Genomic DNA, 16065 nt, shown 5'->3' with positions numbered 1-16065 from the left:
TATTGTTGTTTTTAAATTCAAGACCAACTCTAATTTAACAATCATGAATGATTATCGTATTGGTTAAATAGACTGTGGGTGTTTTTAATCTGTTTTATGTAATTTATTTTTCTCTTTTATTTTAGCTATTCTGTTATTTTATTGTGTGTGATATTTTTATCTTTTATTTGAGTTCATATGACTATATCATTTTCCTTCATTGAATTCTTTAACTACTCTTTTAGATTGTGATGTCTTTTGTACACAATAATCGGTAGTTTTGTATTTCTGTTTTGTTCGATTAGGTGTCAATGTTTCTTTAAAGCTCTCTGCCGATTGCTTAAAATGCTGGTTCAAATTATGTTGCAAAAACAAGTGGTGGCGCCGTTTTTTATTTTAAAAAAACCCACCTTAATATGACACAAATAAATGTATGAGAAATAACATTTGCACAGTTTAATAAAGAATATTTTATTAAATGAATATGACTGTCAGTTTGATCTTTTATATTCCAAATTGACAAGAGTAACAAAAACTACAAAAATCTTGATGAAATGTCACAGTCAAGAAAATCTTAATTTCAATGCTTTTACATATTGTCATCTTTACGATTTTAAAATCTATGTTAAATGTTTCGAGTACGTAAATCAAATATCTCGGGAATATAATTCATCCTATATTCAAAAGAACAAAAAATTTTGTGAATCACATGTTGTAAATACGAAACATTTCTTCTGACTGATGTAATTTGATGGAGGTTGTTTTCATTTTTCGTCTACTGCTGGTTTTTCATCATTGGGGAATCTGTTATTCGTCGACTTTATATATCATTGTTAATGTAATCATATTTATAGCAATATTTGTTTGTTTGTTGCTATCAGCTTTGGTTATCAACCTTATTAAGACTTAATTAGTCATATCCAACAAGACTTTAAATTTATAAGCTGTCCTTATTTCAATATTAAGCAGACTAAACCGATTAAAAATTGAAATATAGAAATACCCGTTTGTATATTGAATAGTATTCTAACAACTTAAAAAAAACATAGTTGTGTCTCTAGACAAGTATTTGTCATTTAGTACACTATCGTTTTATTCACTTGAAGATTATGTATCCCTTTGTTTAAATTCTGAAATAAAAAAAAAAATAAACGGATAGTTATAGGTTTTATATCGAGTGAGAATATGAAATTATTTTGTATCATCTCGAGCTATCTAATTCATATTTATGATAAAAGATGTATTATTCAATAACGAAAAAAGATATCAAGCGATATCCTCTTAAGTTTTTTTTATTTTTCCTTCGGTAAACATTTTCCATGCGTCGAATAGAAACGTCTGCAACACTTGATCTAGGCCTAGGATTTTGCATATACCGTCATATGTCATGGTATGGCGAGAAACATTTTACAATCTCTTGTACGTTTCAGAATGTAATAAATCAAGCAAGAGTAGGTTGTATCTTATTGATGAAATGAAAAATCGAAAAAAAATATCAAAAATTTTGACACCTGTATGGCAATAAAACTATGTTAGAAAGTCTTGAACATGTTGAATAAGAGAAAACATCTTCGGATCTGAATCATTCGATATCTTTAACTGTTTGAACACATGTTTCTTAAATGTAATTGTAATCCGTGGTAAACAAATCATTAAAAAATCTCATAAAGACAATATATTAAACTATAAACTAACCATATTTTGTCGAATAATTTAGTTGATGTGACGTTTTCAAAGCATCACATACATTTTGAATTTCAAACTATATGTATACAAGACATTCTGACAATATACAAAGAGTAAGATATATAACACTGAAAAGATTTATTTGTGCATAAAAGTAGTACCTTTCGCGCACAGTCTTTCATACGATGTTTAGTGTATGTAAAGACTTTATAATATCTTACCAAAGACGTTAAGATAGAAATCTGAGAACAAGTAACCATACATATTTGAAGCATTACATTGGAGTACCATGGCATCGGTCAGTCGTATGTCAGTAATAGTGACGGTGCAATCATTTGGATTCTGAAATCTGTTTTCTGACATTGCTGAGATGTTAGATTCTACAAAAATAAACATGCTGATATCTTTATAATATATGTATAAAAGTGTTGTTCTTAACATAAACGAACTAAACTGATCATTTCATTAAGTATATAATGTACTATTCTTTTGCTATATTTTCAAAGTTACACATTTTTACGATGAATCAAGGTTCCCATTCACAGTCACACTTTCCGACATGTTTGTTAGATTTAGACAATTGACCATTACACGTTGACGAGCAGTTGATGTTTCGTTTGTGGTGACCTGGTTTTCTGTCGTTGTTGAAGGGATATGTCCGTTGATATTTCGTTTGTGGTGACCTGGTTTTCTATCGTTGTTGAAGGGATATGTCCGTTGATATTCTGTGGTTTACATGCTACGAATTACTTATATAAAACAATTTGTGTTTTTTCTGTGTTGAGTGTTCTTGTGTATGTTTGTACTGTATTCCTAAAGTTGTATTGTCATTTTAGCGGAATATTAAACACTTCTATATAAGCGGGAGGTTTGGCTAGCCATAAAACCTGGTTAAACCCACAATGTTTTCTTAAAATGTCTTGTACCAAGTCAGTGGTATACTATTTTTGCCTTTATCTAACATTCTTAAAATACATTTAAACCAATTAGATGAATACCATGCGTTTGAGCATCAATCAAAATAGACAACTACATGTTCCGAAATAACAATTCCAACTCTTGATATTTTGTAAGACAACACTATAAATGAACAGTTAAACATGTGTATTTCCCAGTGCGTTAATCAATAGAAGTCTTAAAATAGAGATGTGTAATGACATTCATGCAAGAAAACTGCATATAACAGTCAGGTAGATGATAGATTCTCACCTTTTAGTGAAACGCCATTTATATACCAGCTTATTTCAGGAGTAGGGAATCCTCCCGCTTTACATGAAAAAGTAGCAACTGTTCCTGTTCTACTCTCCACATGAATATCACTTGGCTGACCTCCCTCAAGCCAGAACGGCTTAGCTAGAGTAAGAAAAAAGTAAAGTGCGAAAAAAGACTTTTTTAAAAGTTGACAATACGAAATATTTGACATCAGTTTCTACCACTCAAATAAACACGTATTGAATTGTTATGCATGGCAATATCATTAACAATTTTCTTCTACAAAAGTATTAGGGCTAAGAACTTGTTTTATACCAGTTATTATACAAATTGCCATAACTACATTTCCGTTACCTATCGAATAAGATTTATTACAGTGTGTGTACTAACATGTTTCACACGACAGGTGTCACATCTGAATCAGAATATGCGTACCTTTTTTGTACACACAAGATCCCCCTCTGGCTGTGGTGGGTTTCATGTTGCTCAGTTTTTATTTTTCTGTTTTGTATTTTGTTATGTTTTGTCTGTTTTCTTGATTAGCCTGCCTTTGTGAGTATAATGGCATGTCAAAAAGGTCTTTGTTATCTTTCAAATCTTCTTTTTTTTTGTAAATAAACTCATCAAAGATACCAGGACTAAATTTGGTATATACCCCAGACGAGCGTTTCGTCTTCAAAAGACTAATCAGTGACTCTAATGTTGATTGTTATATGGAATCTTCATGAACACCAGGGAACATCTTAAAGTAAAAAAGGTATGATATTTTATCCAATTATAGATATAATTATTAAGGTGATTTGGAATTCGATCGAGGGTGTTTTCATTTTGCATTCCTCAATTTATTACATATTCTCTGTTTCAATTAATACAAATTTGATATGCCTCTTTTGTTTTGTTATCGCGTCATCTCGTTGAGGCCTGTGGTTGCTGGTTAGATTCTGGCCTCGCCCAATCATAGACTCTTAATCTGATAATCGCGGCATCTATGCTTAACATATGGCATTACAGAAAAAAAAAACATAGTCTGGTATTCTCGAGGTCAACACATTATACACGTATGTAATTGCCAACTGTCTTAGAGACAAACACGTAAAAATACGAAGCATGTCGGTCTCATCTACAGCAGGGTTCCTGATCATATCACATTGACATGTTATCGTCAAAAAATACATAAAGCATTTTTAAAGGATGTTTTGTTTGAATGAATTCATTCAGTTATCACTTGTTTCTATTCTAAAGAAGATCATTTTTGGTTATGTATAAGATATGCACGGAAACTACAATACAAACCTTTGACAATAAGGTTTATCACGTGTTCTATTCTGTCGCCAGTTGGATCATCTACGTAGCATGTATATTTTCCTCTATCTGTCAACTGCAATCGATTAAAGCCTAATTCTTGCCCATCAACGCTGATTCCTGTTTTGTTTTTCACTAGCAAATTATTGTAATTGTTAGAAAATGACCATTGCATGCTTGGGGATGGACTGAAAAGTAAAACATATTTGGAGATCTTTGTGATTTCAAAACTATAGTTACATTCTGGACGTTTTTTCAGTTTGAGTAAATGTGTGAATAGAAGTCGCCTCAATATGATTTTATACAAAAAATGCAAGTTGAACACAGGTTTTCGTCATTTTTGTTGCATCTTTGTATGTATATTGCCCATTATCTTGACAAAAAACTCGAATAACGAGGATTTTTACATTATCTAACTGACTTAATACTTCAACTTACTTTCCTCCGAATATACATTTCAGCTTCAAAGGATCTCCCATAATTCCAATAGTTTCTTCGGGTGATGCCCACATTAGATGCGGTCTTACAAATGTATTAGCATCTAAAGACAAAACACTGCATTGTAAATACTATACTTTCATTCTGTGTATAGAGTTGACGTTCTTTTGACAAGAGTTATGGACATGCTTCACGGTATCATTTGAAATTAACTTAATACACGGAACTATTGAATGTTGATCGACAAAACGCTACAAGGACGTTTAGTATTATATTTGGTGCATTACAATTTGGATTCAAACTTGGTAAAGAAAAGCAGCAGGGTGGATTCCTTATTCTTGTTCCAAGAAAGGAAATTGGCCATTTGTTGCATTTTTGTCCTTCGTAACATACTTTTGTATAATTTGGAGAATTTGACTTGGAATATGTATCGTTAAACAATTGTTCTTTTGCTACCAACGTTTTCATGTTCAGGACTTATTCAGCACATATTGAACCTTAACTTTTAAGAGCAACACGATCATACATGACAATTTCGACATTCAATAGTAAAAACAATTTCAGAAAGCTCCTATTAGGCTGGCTGTGTCTCTTGTCCCCAACACTCGGATATTTAAACACAAAAAATCTTTAAAAGGTTAAAATAGTTATGGCTAAAAATGAAACTTCTTTTACAAAAGAAGTCAATATAATCGCTGGTACTTTACTTATTACACTGTTTAAAAAATACAACCTTTCTTTCCAGTTGGTTTAATGACAGTTCCGTTAGAAAACGTCGTTTGCCCAGCCACGTCATTACTTGCCATACAAACATACAATCTGCCATTTTGATAATCTTCGTCTTTCACGTTTGTGACATACAGATTTCCTGTGAAAAATTACGTTTTATCATTATTCTTGCATTATTTCAGTAATATGCATCATTATCAGAATACAACTGATATCATTTTTTTTAAATATGCAAATTGTAATTTTGTAATTTACTAAGAAAACGCATCATTTGAATTATGCCAGAAAATAAATACCTGCAAATTGTCAGGTTTCCATAAGAAATTGACTGTCCACAAACCCAACAATAGTTACGACAATGGGACGTATGATAACGTGTTCTGTGCTAAGACAAATGTTCTAGTCTAATGTACATTATATATATATTTACTAAATAGATATACCATTCTATACATGCATGCTCATACATATATTTTTGTATTATATTGCTATAAATGTTAAATGGAGAAGACTTCATAAGTCTGTTTGACTTGTATCCTATCCAATTTGTACTTTAACAAATAAAATATGTTTAAACTTAACATTAGAGTCTCTTGTTTAGTGGGATTTTCAATCCCCTCACAATTAGCCATGGCGTTGTCAGTTTGTTTTTCGATTGATGAGTTTGGCTGTTCATATGGTATCTTTCGTCCCTCTTTTAAATAGACAATGCTTATTATTATTCTTACAATCATTATAATACTGTTTTACCTTCGAGGTCTTGAGTAAACCTTCTATCGTCAAAGTTAACTTGTGTGACTGATGCATCGATTAGACTCCATAGAACCCACGATATATTTGCCTTAGGCGTGCTGTGAGGAACTAAACATGATATGTTTACCGAGTGTCCACGTTTTACTTTCAGGGTAACATCCTTTGTATCAATAAAATCTTCCAGTTTAGCTTTCTTTACTGTTATTTTATCTGACAGTGACACACCTTCAATATTCCAGGCCTCACATTGGTATACTCCTTCATCTCTTCGTTTCGTTCTCTTCATAAGAAGTGTACCAGAATTAGATTGCAAAGCTATACGACCCTTGTGTCGACTTAGGTTGAACACCTTTCCATTCTTTGTCCATCTGTAACTTATATACATATTGGTTAATTTTAAGGTTTGAATTACTATCCAACTAGTCCATAACAATATTTTGAAAATAAATCGCACACTTGAAATGAAGGACAGTTTGTAAAGGCAACAAAGAGACGGTAACTTATCTAATTAGTTTTAAAATCCAATCTAGCATTTATTTGTATGCTATTTCATGTGTTCTTGTAATTTTTTTTCTATTTGTGCTTATAATCTGTTATAATTAAAAGACAAATCAAAATGGCAAGACATATTGTCAGAAATTACATCATTATAGATAAAATGACAAAAAATTGCCAAATAAACGGTTACAATTTAAATATGCTTCACTATTCTTCCACAGTTTTTATCGTCTCAAAAACAGACGCAAGATACAGAATTCATAAAACGCTCATCCCGGTAAGACGAAAAACGTTATGAGGAGAAAAGAGAATCTGTTTTTATTTCTGATCATCCGGGAAATGGTGGAGGAAAGTTTGTGAGACTTTTCATTTTTTGTTGTTTTATATATATTATAGATTACATACAGTGGTTTTGGAACTCCATTTGCTACACAACTCAGCTTCAGCTTTTCTCCTTCTTTAAAATAAACTTCTCTTACTCCAGTTTCCTTAATACTTGGAGGACAATTTTGGTCTGAAAAGCATAAAATAAATCGAAGTGAAAATGCTGATTATCAAATTTCTGTCATAAAACAAGGTCAACAAAGAATTATTTGTAATTATTTTACTGCAAAAAAATGAAGTTGCAGACCGCTCCCATGTCTTTCGAGATTTTTATTTGCAATTTCGATTATTAAAGACAAACGTTCATAAAAAGTAGCGAAAAGATTGCATCAATTCTATTTTGAGATTGAGAGATTTGATTGAAAACAATATATGACTATGAAAATAACCTAAATTGTGATGGCTGATCATTCGTCGCGCTAAGTTGTCAAAAAACTTTATTAGAGAAATAGAGAAAAAGTCTTTAATTTTTTTACGCAATTCGTGTGATTAGTTTATTCGATACTGTTGTAACCTGAGAGCATGAATTTCAGTACAAAACTCGATTGTCTCCACTGGAACTCGTATCTGGGGGCCCCTGTGTTACAAGGCAGTGCGTATACTGACTGAGCTAGAGGCAAACCGCGTACTGATTATTTACTAAGGGAATTAATCCCGTCACCCTGTAAAAAGAACAGAAAACTTATATAAATACTTACTAATAAACACTAAATCTGCAAACAAACGGAGAAGGAACGACGGGTTCATAGCACAGTCTGTACATAAAAATATTAAAGATGTACGTTAGTAATTAAAAGTTATAAAAACTGGTAAATCTCCAACAACACGGAGAATGAACGACGGATTTATAGCACAGTCTGTACATAATTAAAAAAGTAAAATATCCTTTTCAAATAATGAACACCAAATGTGCAACCGAGCGAAGAAGTAACAACGGGTTCATAGCACAGTCTGTAAATATATAATAAAAGTTATCAAAGGTACCAGGATTATGATTTAGTACGCAAGACGCGCGTTTCGTCTACATAAAAGTCATCAGTGACGATGATATCAAAATATTAATAAAGCCAAACATGTTCAAAGTTGAAGAGCATTGAGGATCCAAAATTCCAAAAAGTTGTGCAAAATACGGCTAAGGTAATCTATGCTTGGGAGAAGAAAATCCTTATTTTGTCTAAAAATTCAAAGTTTAGTAAACAGGAAATTTATAAAAATGACCACATTGTTGAAATTCATGTCAACACCTAAGCGTTGACTACTTGCCTAGTGATACCCTTGTGAACGAAATGTCCACCAGCAGTGGCATCGACACAGTGGTGTAAATAGTTATCAAAGGTATCAGGATTATAAATCAGTACGCGTTTCATCTACATAATACGCACCAGTGACGATAATATCAAAATATTTATAAAGCCAAACAAGTACAAAGTTGAAGAGCATTTCGGATCCAAAATTCCAAAAAGTTGTGCAAAAAAGGCTAAGGTAAGTTATGCCTGGGATAAGAAAATACTAAGTGTTTTGAAAAATTCAAAGCATAATAAAATATGCTAGTAAATTTGGAAATACTAAATTTAGTTTAAACAATATTTATTAATAAACAAATTCCAAGACAAATATTACAATGTTACATAAAGTACAAATATGGGATTCGGAAACAAGTTTGGAAAAACTTTTATAAATCCGTCTCCCTAAAAAAAACAAAAAACATCTATTTTTAATATACAATATTACGTACCAACAGTATATACATTTTATGATAGCATATGATACATTGAATAAATAAACACACACACACACAAAATAAAAAAATACAACAAATAAAATAAACGAAAAAAATAAAAAGTGAGGAAAAAAAACAAAAAACACAAGAAACAGTCAACTCTTATTTACTTTTCTAGACAGTCACTGGAACCAACACACACGTCCGACCACACTCAACTACACCGGGTAATCCACTCAATTTTACATCATATTTAAAAAAAAAAAAAAAAAAGTCTAAATATATAATATATATACATATACTAGATTAACTTTCAAAACGTTTTGTTTTATTAATGTATTCAGAAACTTTATGAAATATTTGCATATTGTCCTCGTCAGCTTTTAGACTATCCCCATATAAAATAATCGTAAGATTAGAACAAGAGATCGTCCCGATAGTATCCCTTCGAATTTCATTATATTTTGGACATTTGAAGAAATAATGAGAGATAGTTTCTACCCGACCACAGGAACACAGTGCGTTCTCGATTAGGTTTTTTTTTAAATAGATGGTCCCTTAGAACACTACTCTGGAGCCTTAGTCTTGCTAAGCATATCTGTTCTCTTCTAAAGCCGAAGTGTAAATACAATGGTATTTTATTAATATTTTGAGAAAGATAAGTTTTAAAACCCGATTTTGATTGGTTTAGACGAATGTCGTCAGGAATATTGTTCCAAAGGTTTACTACGACTGGCAGGAATGACTCTTGATAATAGCTTGTTCTGCATAGTACAGTTTGTAAATTTGAAGACCCCCTAGTCCTGTGGTCGTGTAGATCTAGTCTCTGATTTGGAACTAACACAGAAAGATAATCAGGACAATCTCCGTGAATCATTTGATGAAATTTTAATAACTTATGTTTATCACGCCGAGACTGGAGAGTTTCCCAACCGGTTTCATCGTACAGCAACTGTCTCGATGTTACCTTAGTACCACCTGTAACGATTCTTGCTGCTTCTAGTTGTAAGTTTTCCAGGCATATTTTTAAATAATTAGGTATGTTATCCCAGACAATGTCCCCATATTCTAAGACTGGGCGTATGAAAGATAAATAAATAGTTTCTAAATGTTTCCTTTTAAGTTTAAACTTTAACTTTTGGAATAATGCTAATCTAGGAATAGCCTTATCAATAATCATTTTTACATGATTATTCCAGCTTCCATCTTCATTTATAATTACCCCTAAATGCTTGTGCGACTCAACGTCTTTTATGATATTATTATTCATATACACTGGCGGGTGGTGGGGTTTATGATGCCTTTTTGAAATGGTCATTATTTCTGTTTTGTTAGGGTTGAAATTGACAAGCCATTGCTTAGACCAATTATGTATTTTCTCAATATCTTTATTTAGCTTTTCTGCCGCTTCATATTCGTTATCAACCACTATATAAATTGAGGTGTCATCAGCAAAAAGTTTTATATCACATTCGATGTCATTAACCATGTCATTTATATAAATGAGAAATAAAATAGGACCCAAGATAGACCCTTGGGGTACCCCAACTGAGACATGTTCCTTATTGGACGTTTCTCCACCAATGACAACCTGTTGCCTTCTTAAGTTTAAATAGCTTTCAAACCAATGTAACAAGTTACCATCAATTCCTATTTTTCTAAGCTTATATAGTAAGTCTTTATGCCAAACTCGGTCGAAAGCTCGACTAACGTCGCAGAAAATTACCCTGACCTCTTTCCCTTCATCTAATGCTTTACCAAAATCGTTAATAATACATAGTACTTACTTAGTTGATTTACTGTCTAATCACCAGGGATGAAACCAGACTGTAATTTTGTTAATAAAGAATTTGTAGTAATAAAGTTAAAAAGGTATTTAAAAATGCATCTCTCCATTGTCTTACCAATGTTAGACAGCAAAGATATAGGTCTATAATTAAGTAAAAATTCTGGGCCACCTTTGTTCTTATAAACAGGTATAACATTTGCTAGTTTCCACACATCTGGGAACCTCCCTGTTAAGAGGGATAGATTAAAAAGTTTTGTAAATGGATACTTCAAGACAGTTGCTGCCGCCCTCAGGAGTCTTGGACTGATTAAATCAGGCCCTGTAGCTTTTGAAATATCAAGATTCAAAAGCACATCTTCAACATCCTGCTCACTTATTACCAGTTCCTCTAGTTTATTTATTTCATCATTTTCTAATATTGGTAATACATTATGTGATCATCAACAGAAGACTGAGCGCAGAAATAATCGTTAAAATATGTAGCTTTGTCGCAATCACTTTCTATATATTGGTTATTGAAAATTAAAGTTGGATATGCTGAGTTTTTGTTTGGTAGTCCTATCAAATTTTTTATGGTTTTCCACCATTGTTAAGTGCTTAATGTGTGAATACTATCAACTTTACTAATTTGCTTTTCTAAGAATTTTTTTTTACTTGATCGAACATAGTTTATGCATTTATTTCTTATACGTCGAAAATTTGACCAATCAATTTCATCGTTTGTTATTTTTGCCTTTTTATTTAATCTCTTTCGCTTCCGAATCATTTTCTTATATTCGAATTCATCCAAGGTGGAAACTTTTTCCTAACCTGAACCATTTTATTCGGGATTGATTTTGCTGCCGCTTCGAGAATTTTTTCCGTAACATTTACTGCCGCGGTATTAATGTTGTGATTATCAATTAGAGAATCCCAGTTAATTTTAAGGAGTTCGTTTTTAAACAATTCATAATCGCCAAATTTGTCTTTTAAAGGATTTGGTTAATTGTTTTTCGATATTTATTACTGCACTTATAGGGCAATGATAACGTACAGAATTTTCGAGGATGTTTTCACCAACTTCTGAGTACAGTATTACCTCCGGATCATTTACCATAATAACATCAAGTAGCGACACTAACTTTTCGCAAAAAATATGTAGCATCAGTAATTATTTGATATAAGCTATTTTGGTTGCAAATTTCTCTAAGATTTTGTTTGCTATGATTAAGTTGGTCATCATTAAAATCACCGCAAATTATAATTTTATCTGCATTCGAATTGATGGCAAGATCTATTGAATAGTTTATTTTTTCCCACGTTTGGTTATCTGAATCTGGCGGTCTATAAAAATTTCCAAATAATATATTTGTTCCTTTAACATGTATTTTGACTCAAACACATTCCAATCCGTTTATTTTAAATTCAGGTTTCTTTTCACTAAAAATAATTTCTTTCACATAAATAGCCACACACCCTCCTGCTTTATGATTTCTATCATTTCTGTAAGGTTTTTTAAAAGATTCCAATTTGATATTGCTGTCATCAGTGTGTGTATTAAACCAGGTTTCGGTAAATAACAAAATATCTCTGTCGCTAAGCTCAGCTTCAATTAAGTCTCGTTTCGCTAGGAAACTTTGTGTATTTAAACATGTAAAAGTTAGGAACTGACTACCAGTGAGCAAGGAGTCGGAATGTGTTGAACAGATACTTGGACTACTTGTAGAATTAGAGATTGGACCGGGATTTTTATCACCAGCTCTATACATGAGATAAAACAACCATAAACACGTGGCAATAATTAAGATGGTCAGTAAAATCACCAACGACGACAATACACTCAAATTCATATTCTGAAAATCATCAAGTTTATGTTTTTGTTTTGAGTAATAGTTTAAATCTAACATTCAGTAAAGCATAAAATAACTTTGTTATTTCAATGTTACATATTATTCGACATAGGACATATAAATGTACACCAAAAGATTTGTACTTTGTTATGATCAGTAATTCTATAGTTAGGCGTAGATGCTTAGGCAATCGAGTAGACCGCGAGTAATTTGACCCAACGCGTGCCCTATATGTAATTAGGTCAACGTTTGACATAACGGTATTATTATTATAGTAGATACGTTGTGTAATATAGGACACGCGTGGGGGCTTAGTGTGCTCATAGTATAAAAATGGTTATAATCGGATCGTGTGTTGGAGGCAACAGTGACTGATGACAGCTGATAGGAATAGTAGGACGTGGATGACTGATAAAAAAAGTAAGTAGGAAAAAGTAAAATATATACAAAGTGAAAAGGGGTTGGAACATGTAACAGAAAAAAAACAGTATTTTACCACAACAGTGCCAAAAATAGTTGTACTGTTAAAAGAAAATAATTAGTATTAACTCTGTTTGGACATCAAGATTCGTATATCAAGAAGACATATTAGAATAACCTTTTTGTTTGTTTTTGGTACTTTAATTTGACTACTAATAAGCAATGAACAAAGGCTTTTTGAGTGAATTTGATCTGTTTAACTAATTCAACTTTGCTTAGGGGTGAGTGAGTATGTATGCGTCACCCAGATTTACAAAAAAAAACACAGTTAGAGTATTGTAGGCTTAGTCTAAAAAAGAATCGTTTTTGAATTCTTTGTAATATAACTTATGCAAAAGTGATTTTTTTGAAATATTCACCGTGACTGATATTCATCAGAAAATAGTATTGTAGGAGTTCAGGTATTTTGAGTAATGGGTGCAAAAAAAAAAAAAAAAAGCTTAAACAATGCAAGAAAATAAAACAAACACAAAAAAAAAACACCAACAAACTGAAAAAACAACAACATAACCAGAGGGAAAAAAAAGGGGGGGGGGGGTAAGTAAAAAGCCAAAGGGAAACGGGAATACAACTTATTTCGATATAAGGGGTAGAATACAATGACACTTTGAATTACATGTAGTAGAACATAACTATTTTTGGCATATTTCTTTTTACATGTATCAAAGTAACAATAATTAAAGTAACAATAATTATGTATATATTTTCATAAGTACTAATAGTCAAATGAGTACAGGTGTACGCTTGATTAATCTAAAATTTTCGCTGTATAGGAAAATTGTAAATGTGATATTTTGACATCGTTTTTTTAAATTGGTTGATCATTAATTAGTACCTAGAGCACTCGTATAAAGTTGAACAGGAACGTCACTAGCTGGTTGATCGCTGACCCTGTCATGACCATTTGACGCGTACTGCATTTCTGTTTCTTGGTTGTCTTCAATCTCGTTTATTTCAGTAAAGTTATCGGATTGGAAAACATAGTCATTCAGATCATACATACGTGTGACGGCGTGTTTTTTGTTGTCGTTCCCAATAATCATATTAATCTTTCCATCAACCACCCATGTTGCCTTAAGTCTATGGTTGCGCACATACGCTCTAGCTTTGAATGCTATTTCATCTCGCGTCTTTGTTAGGTCTTGGTTTGTACAAATATCTTGAAGACCTGGTATTTCTCTAAGTTTCTTGGCCGATTTTAAAATTTCGACTTTTAAATCATGCTTTGGGAACCTTGCTATGATTTGGCGAGTTTTATTTTCCTTGAATTTTCATGTACGATGGCTTACACTAATGTCATCAACTTTTATGTTCACTCCTATCCTTTTTACTATGTCAATCACCTTTTCAGTAGTATTTTCACCTCTTAATACTAAATTTGCATTTAAACGGAAAAATGATTAATGTTAAAATTGTTAGTTAAAATAATAAAAATGTCATAGTTCATAAGAAATTAAACATGAATAAAAAAAAATAAGACAAGACAGCTGAATGTAATTGATTATTAATTTAAACTTTATCACTATACCTTAGAAGTTTTACTCCAGCAAACTTAAATCCATTTATGACAAATAATAAGTTGCCAGGCATTCCTTCCTAAATAGCTCAGACTGATAAATATTTGATTTATGAATCTACAAAAGCTATTATCGTAGTAATCAATGTAATTATAGGGAGTATTCTACCATCTCCAGCATAAATCTAAATATCAATCTAAAAAATCTTTGATTTGGTATTTTAACACCGAATTTATTCTGATGCAAATCTCCAATATTTTGTTATGTGATAATGTTAAGTGTGTTCAACCGCAGGAAGACATAGATCATTAGACCTAACAATGCATATTTCACTATAAATGATAGGGAGGGGTTAAAACAATACATTTTTCAAAATCTATGGTTTGCTGTAGTTTTTTAGTTTGTTGTTTTGTAAATAAATCAGGCCATTGGTTCTCTAATTTGAATTGTTCTACTTATTTTTTTGTCGGACCCTTTTATAATTAAACATGCAGTATAGTTTTTGCTTATTGATGAAGGCCAAACGGTGACTTAGAATGCTATTATCTATATCATGTTTTACTAATTGTTGAAGGCGTACATTAACCTATGGTTGTTAATTTCGGAGTCATTTAGATCAGCCTCATTTGCAATCAACCACATCTTCTTATTTGTATTTTACAATCAGAGTAAATACCAATACATCATCATCATCAATGCTTTAACGTATATGGGAGAAACAATAAAATGTTCTATTTTGTAAGATGCACCTTTACTAGTCATTTTCAAAAGTATGTGTTTTGGGTCAAAATAATATATTGTGCCATTGATTCTAAATTTTCACAGATAAAAAAATCACATGGAAAATCTGGAAGAAAAGACATGTGTTTGTCTCAATTTATTGAGAATTAGGGGCAAAACAAGACGACATTGAATTTTCAAAAATACTTTTGTTGTTATTGAACAAAACTATGTTAAAAATATTTCAACCGAGAAAACAGATATGCCCCATTCCCTTCGCATGCATGATGAGACTTTCAAAGCTACTATATTTCTACAAATTTCCACAGGGGAAGAACAGCAATGATCCAAAATTTCCCCAGCGGAAAAATTGGCACATGACAGTTTTCCCCCCGGGCTTATGCCAGTTTTCCCCGTGAAAAAACTGGCATGGAGAAAGAATGGCTATATATCACCGCTAAATCACTATGTCCATATGGAGATTACAGTACGATTTATTTAGAACATGTCTTATCTTACATATCATTATGTCATGTACATGTAAGTTCCACACAGTGTATGTACAATAATTCGTAACGTAAGTTGTTTCATTTAATGCAAATTGTAATGTATCTTGGGGGAACCATAAGTATTAGGTGGTCTCGATGTATAGTGGTTACCCCGAATGAGGGAGATCATATTTGGTATGCAGCTGTATTAGCATTGGCTTATCTTATTAATGTGGATATTTGCCCTGACCCCGTCAGTCATTGTCCATTGCGTTTGATACTTTTGCTAAGTTGGATATATAAGTTGTTGATTAGGTCAGTTTGAAGGAGAACCATTAGTTATAAGTCAATATAAATTTGTATGCAGATATATAACATCGTATAAAAAGTTTCATATTTATGGAAGTTCGTATATTCGCCCACCTCTCATTACATGCAATTATAAATAGAGGCTAAAAAGAAGTTGTAACTGATGTATTATAAACGTGGTTTTAATCCCTTTTCTTTAGAACAAATTTTAAAAAATATTTGAAATATAGAA

At 31.9% G+C, this 16065-nt stretch overlaps 1 protein-coding gene across 1 annotated transcript; it reads right to left on the bottom strand.

Annotated features, from left to right (window-relative positions):
• Positions 1-1086: 1086 nt before the first annotated feature.
• On the bottom strand, positions 1087-14411 carry LOC134692198 (neuroglian-like). Its single transcript, XM_063552648.1, has 10 exons — positions 14328-14411; positions 7680-7736; positions 7003-7111; positions 6097-6473; positions 5351-5485; positions 4618-4720; positions 4171-4367; positions 2875-3018; positions 1887-2045; positions 1087-1109 (listed from the first exon to the last, which is right to left on the bottom strand). Exons 2-10 carry the CDS (start codon positions 7726-7728, stop codon positions 1087-1089), a joined length of 1296 nt encoding a protein of 431 aa, XP_063408718.1. The 5' UTR covers positions 7729-7736; positions 14328-14411.
• Between the last annotated feature and the right edge of the window lie 1654 nt (positions 14412-16065).

Source organism: Mytilus trossulus, chromosome 12 (genome assembly GCF_036588685.1).
Source record: "Mytilus trossulus isolate FHL-02 chromosome 12, PNRI_Mtr1.1.1.hap1, whole genome shotgun sequence".
In the NCBI taxonomy this organism is placed as follows: Eukaryota; Metazoa; Mollusca; class Bivalvia; order Mytilida; family Mytilidae; genus Mytilus; species Mytilus trossulus.
This window is presented reverse-complemented; position numbering and strand designations above follow the sequence as displayed.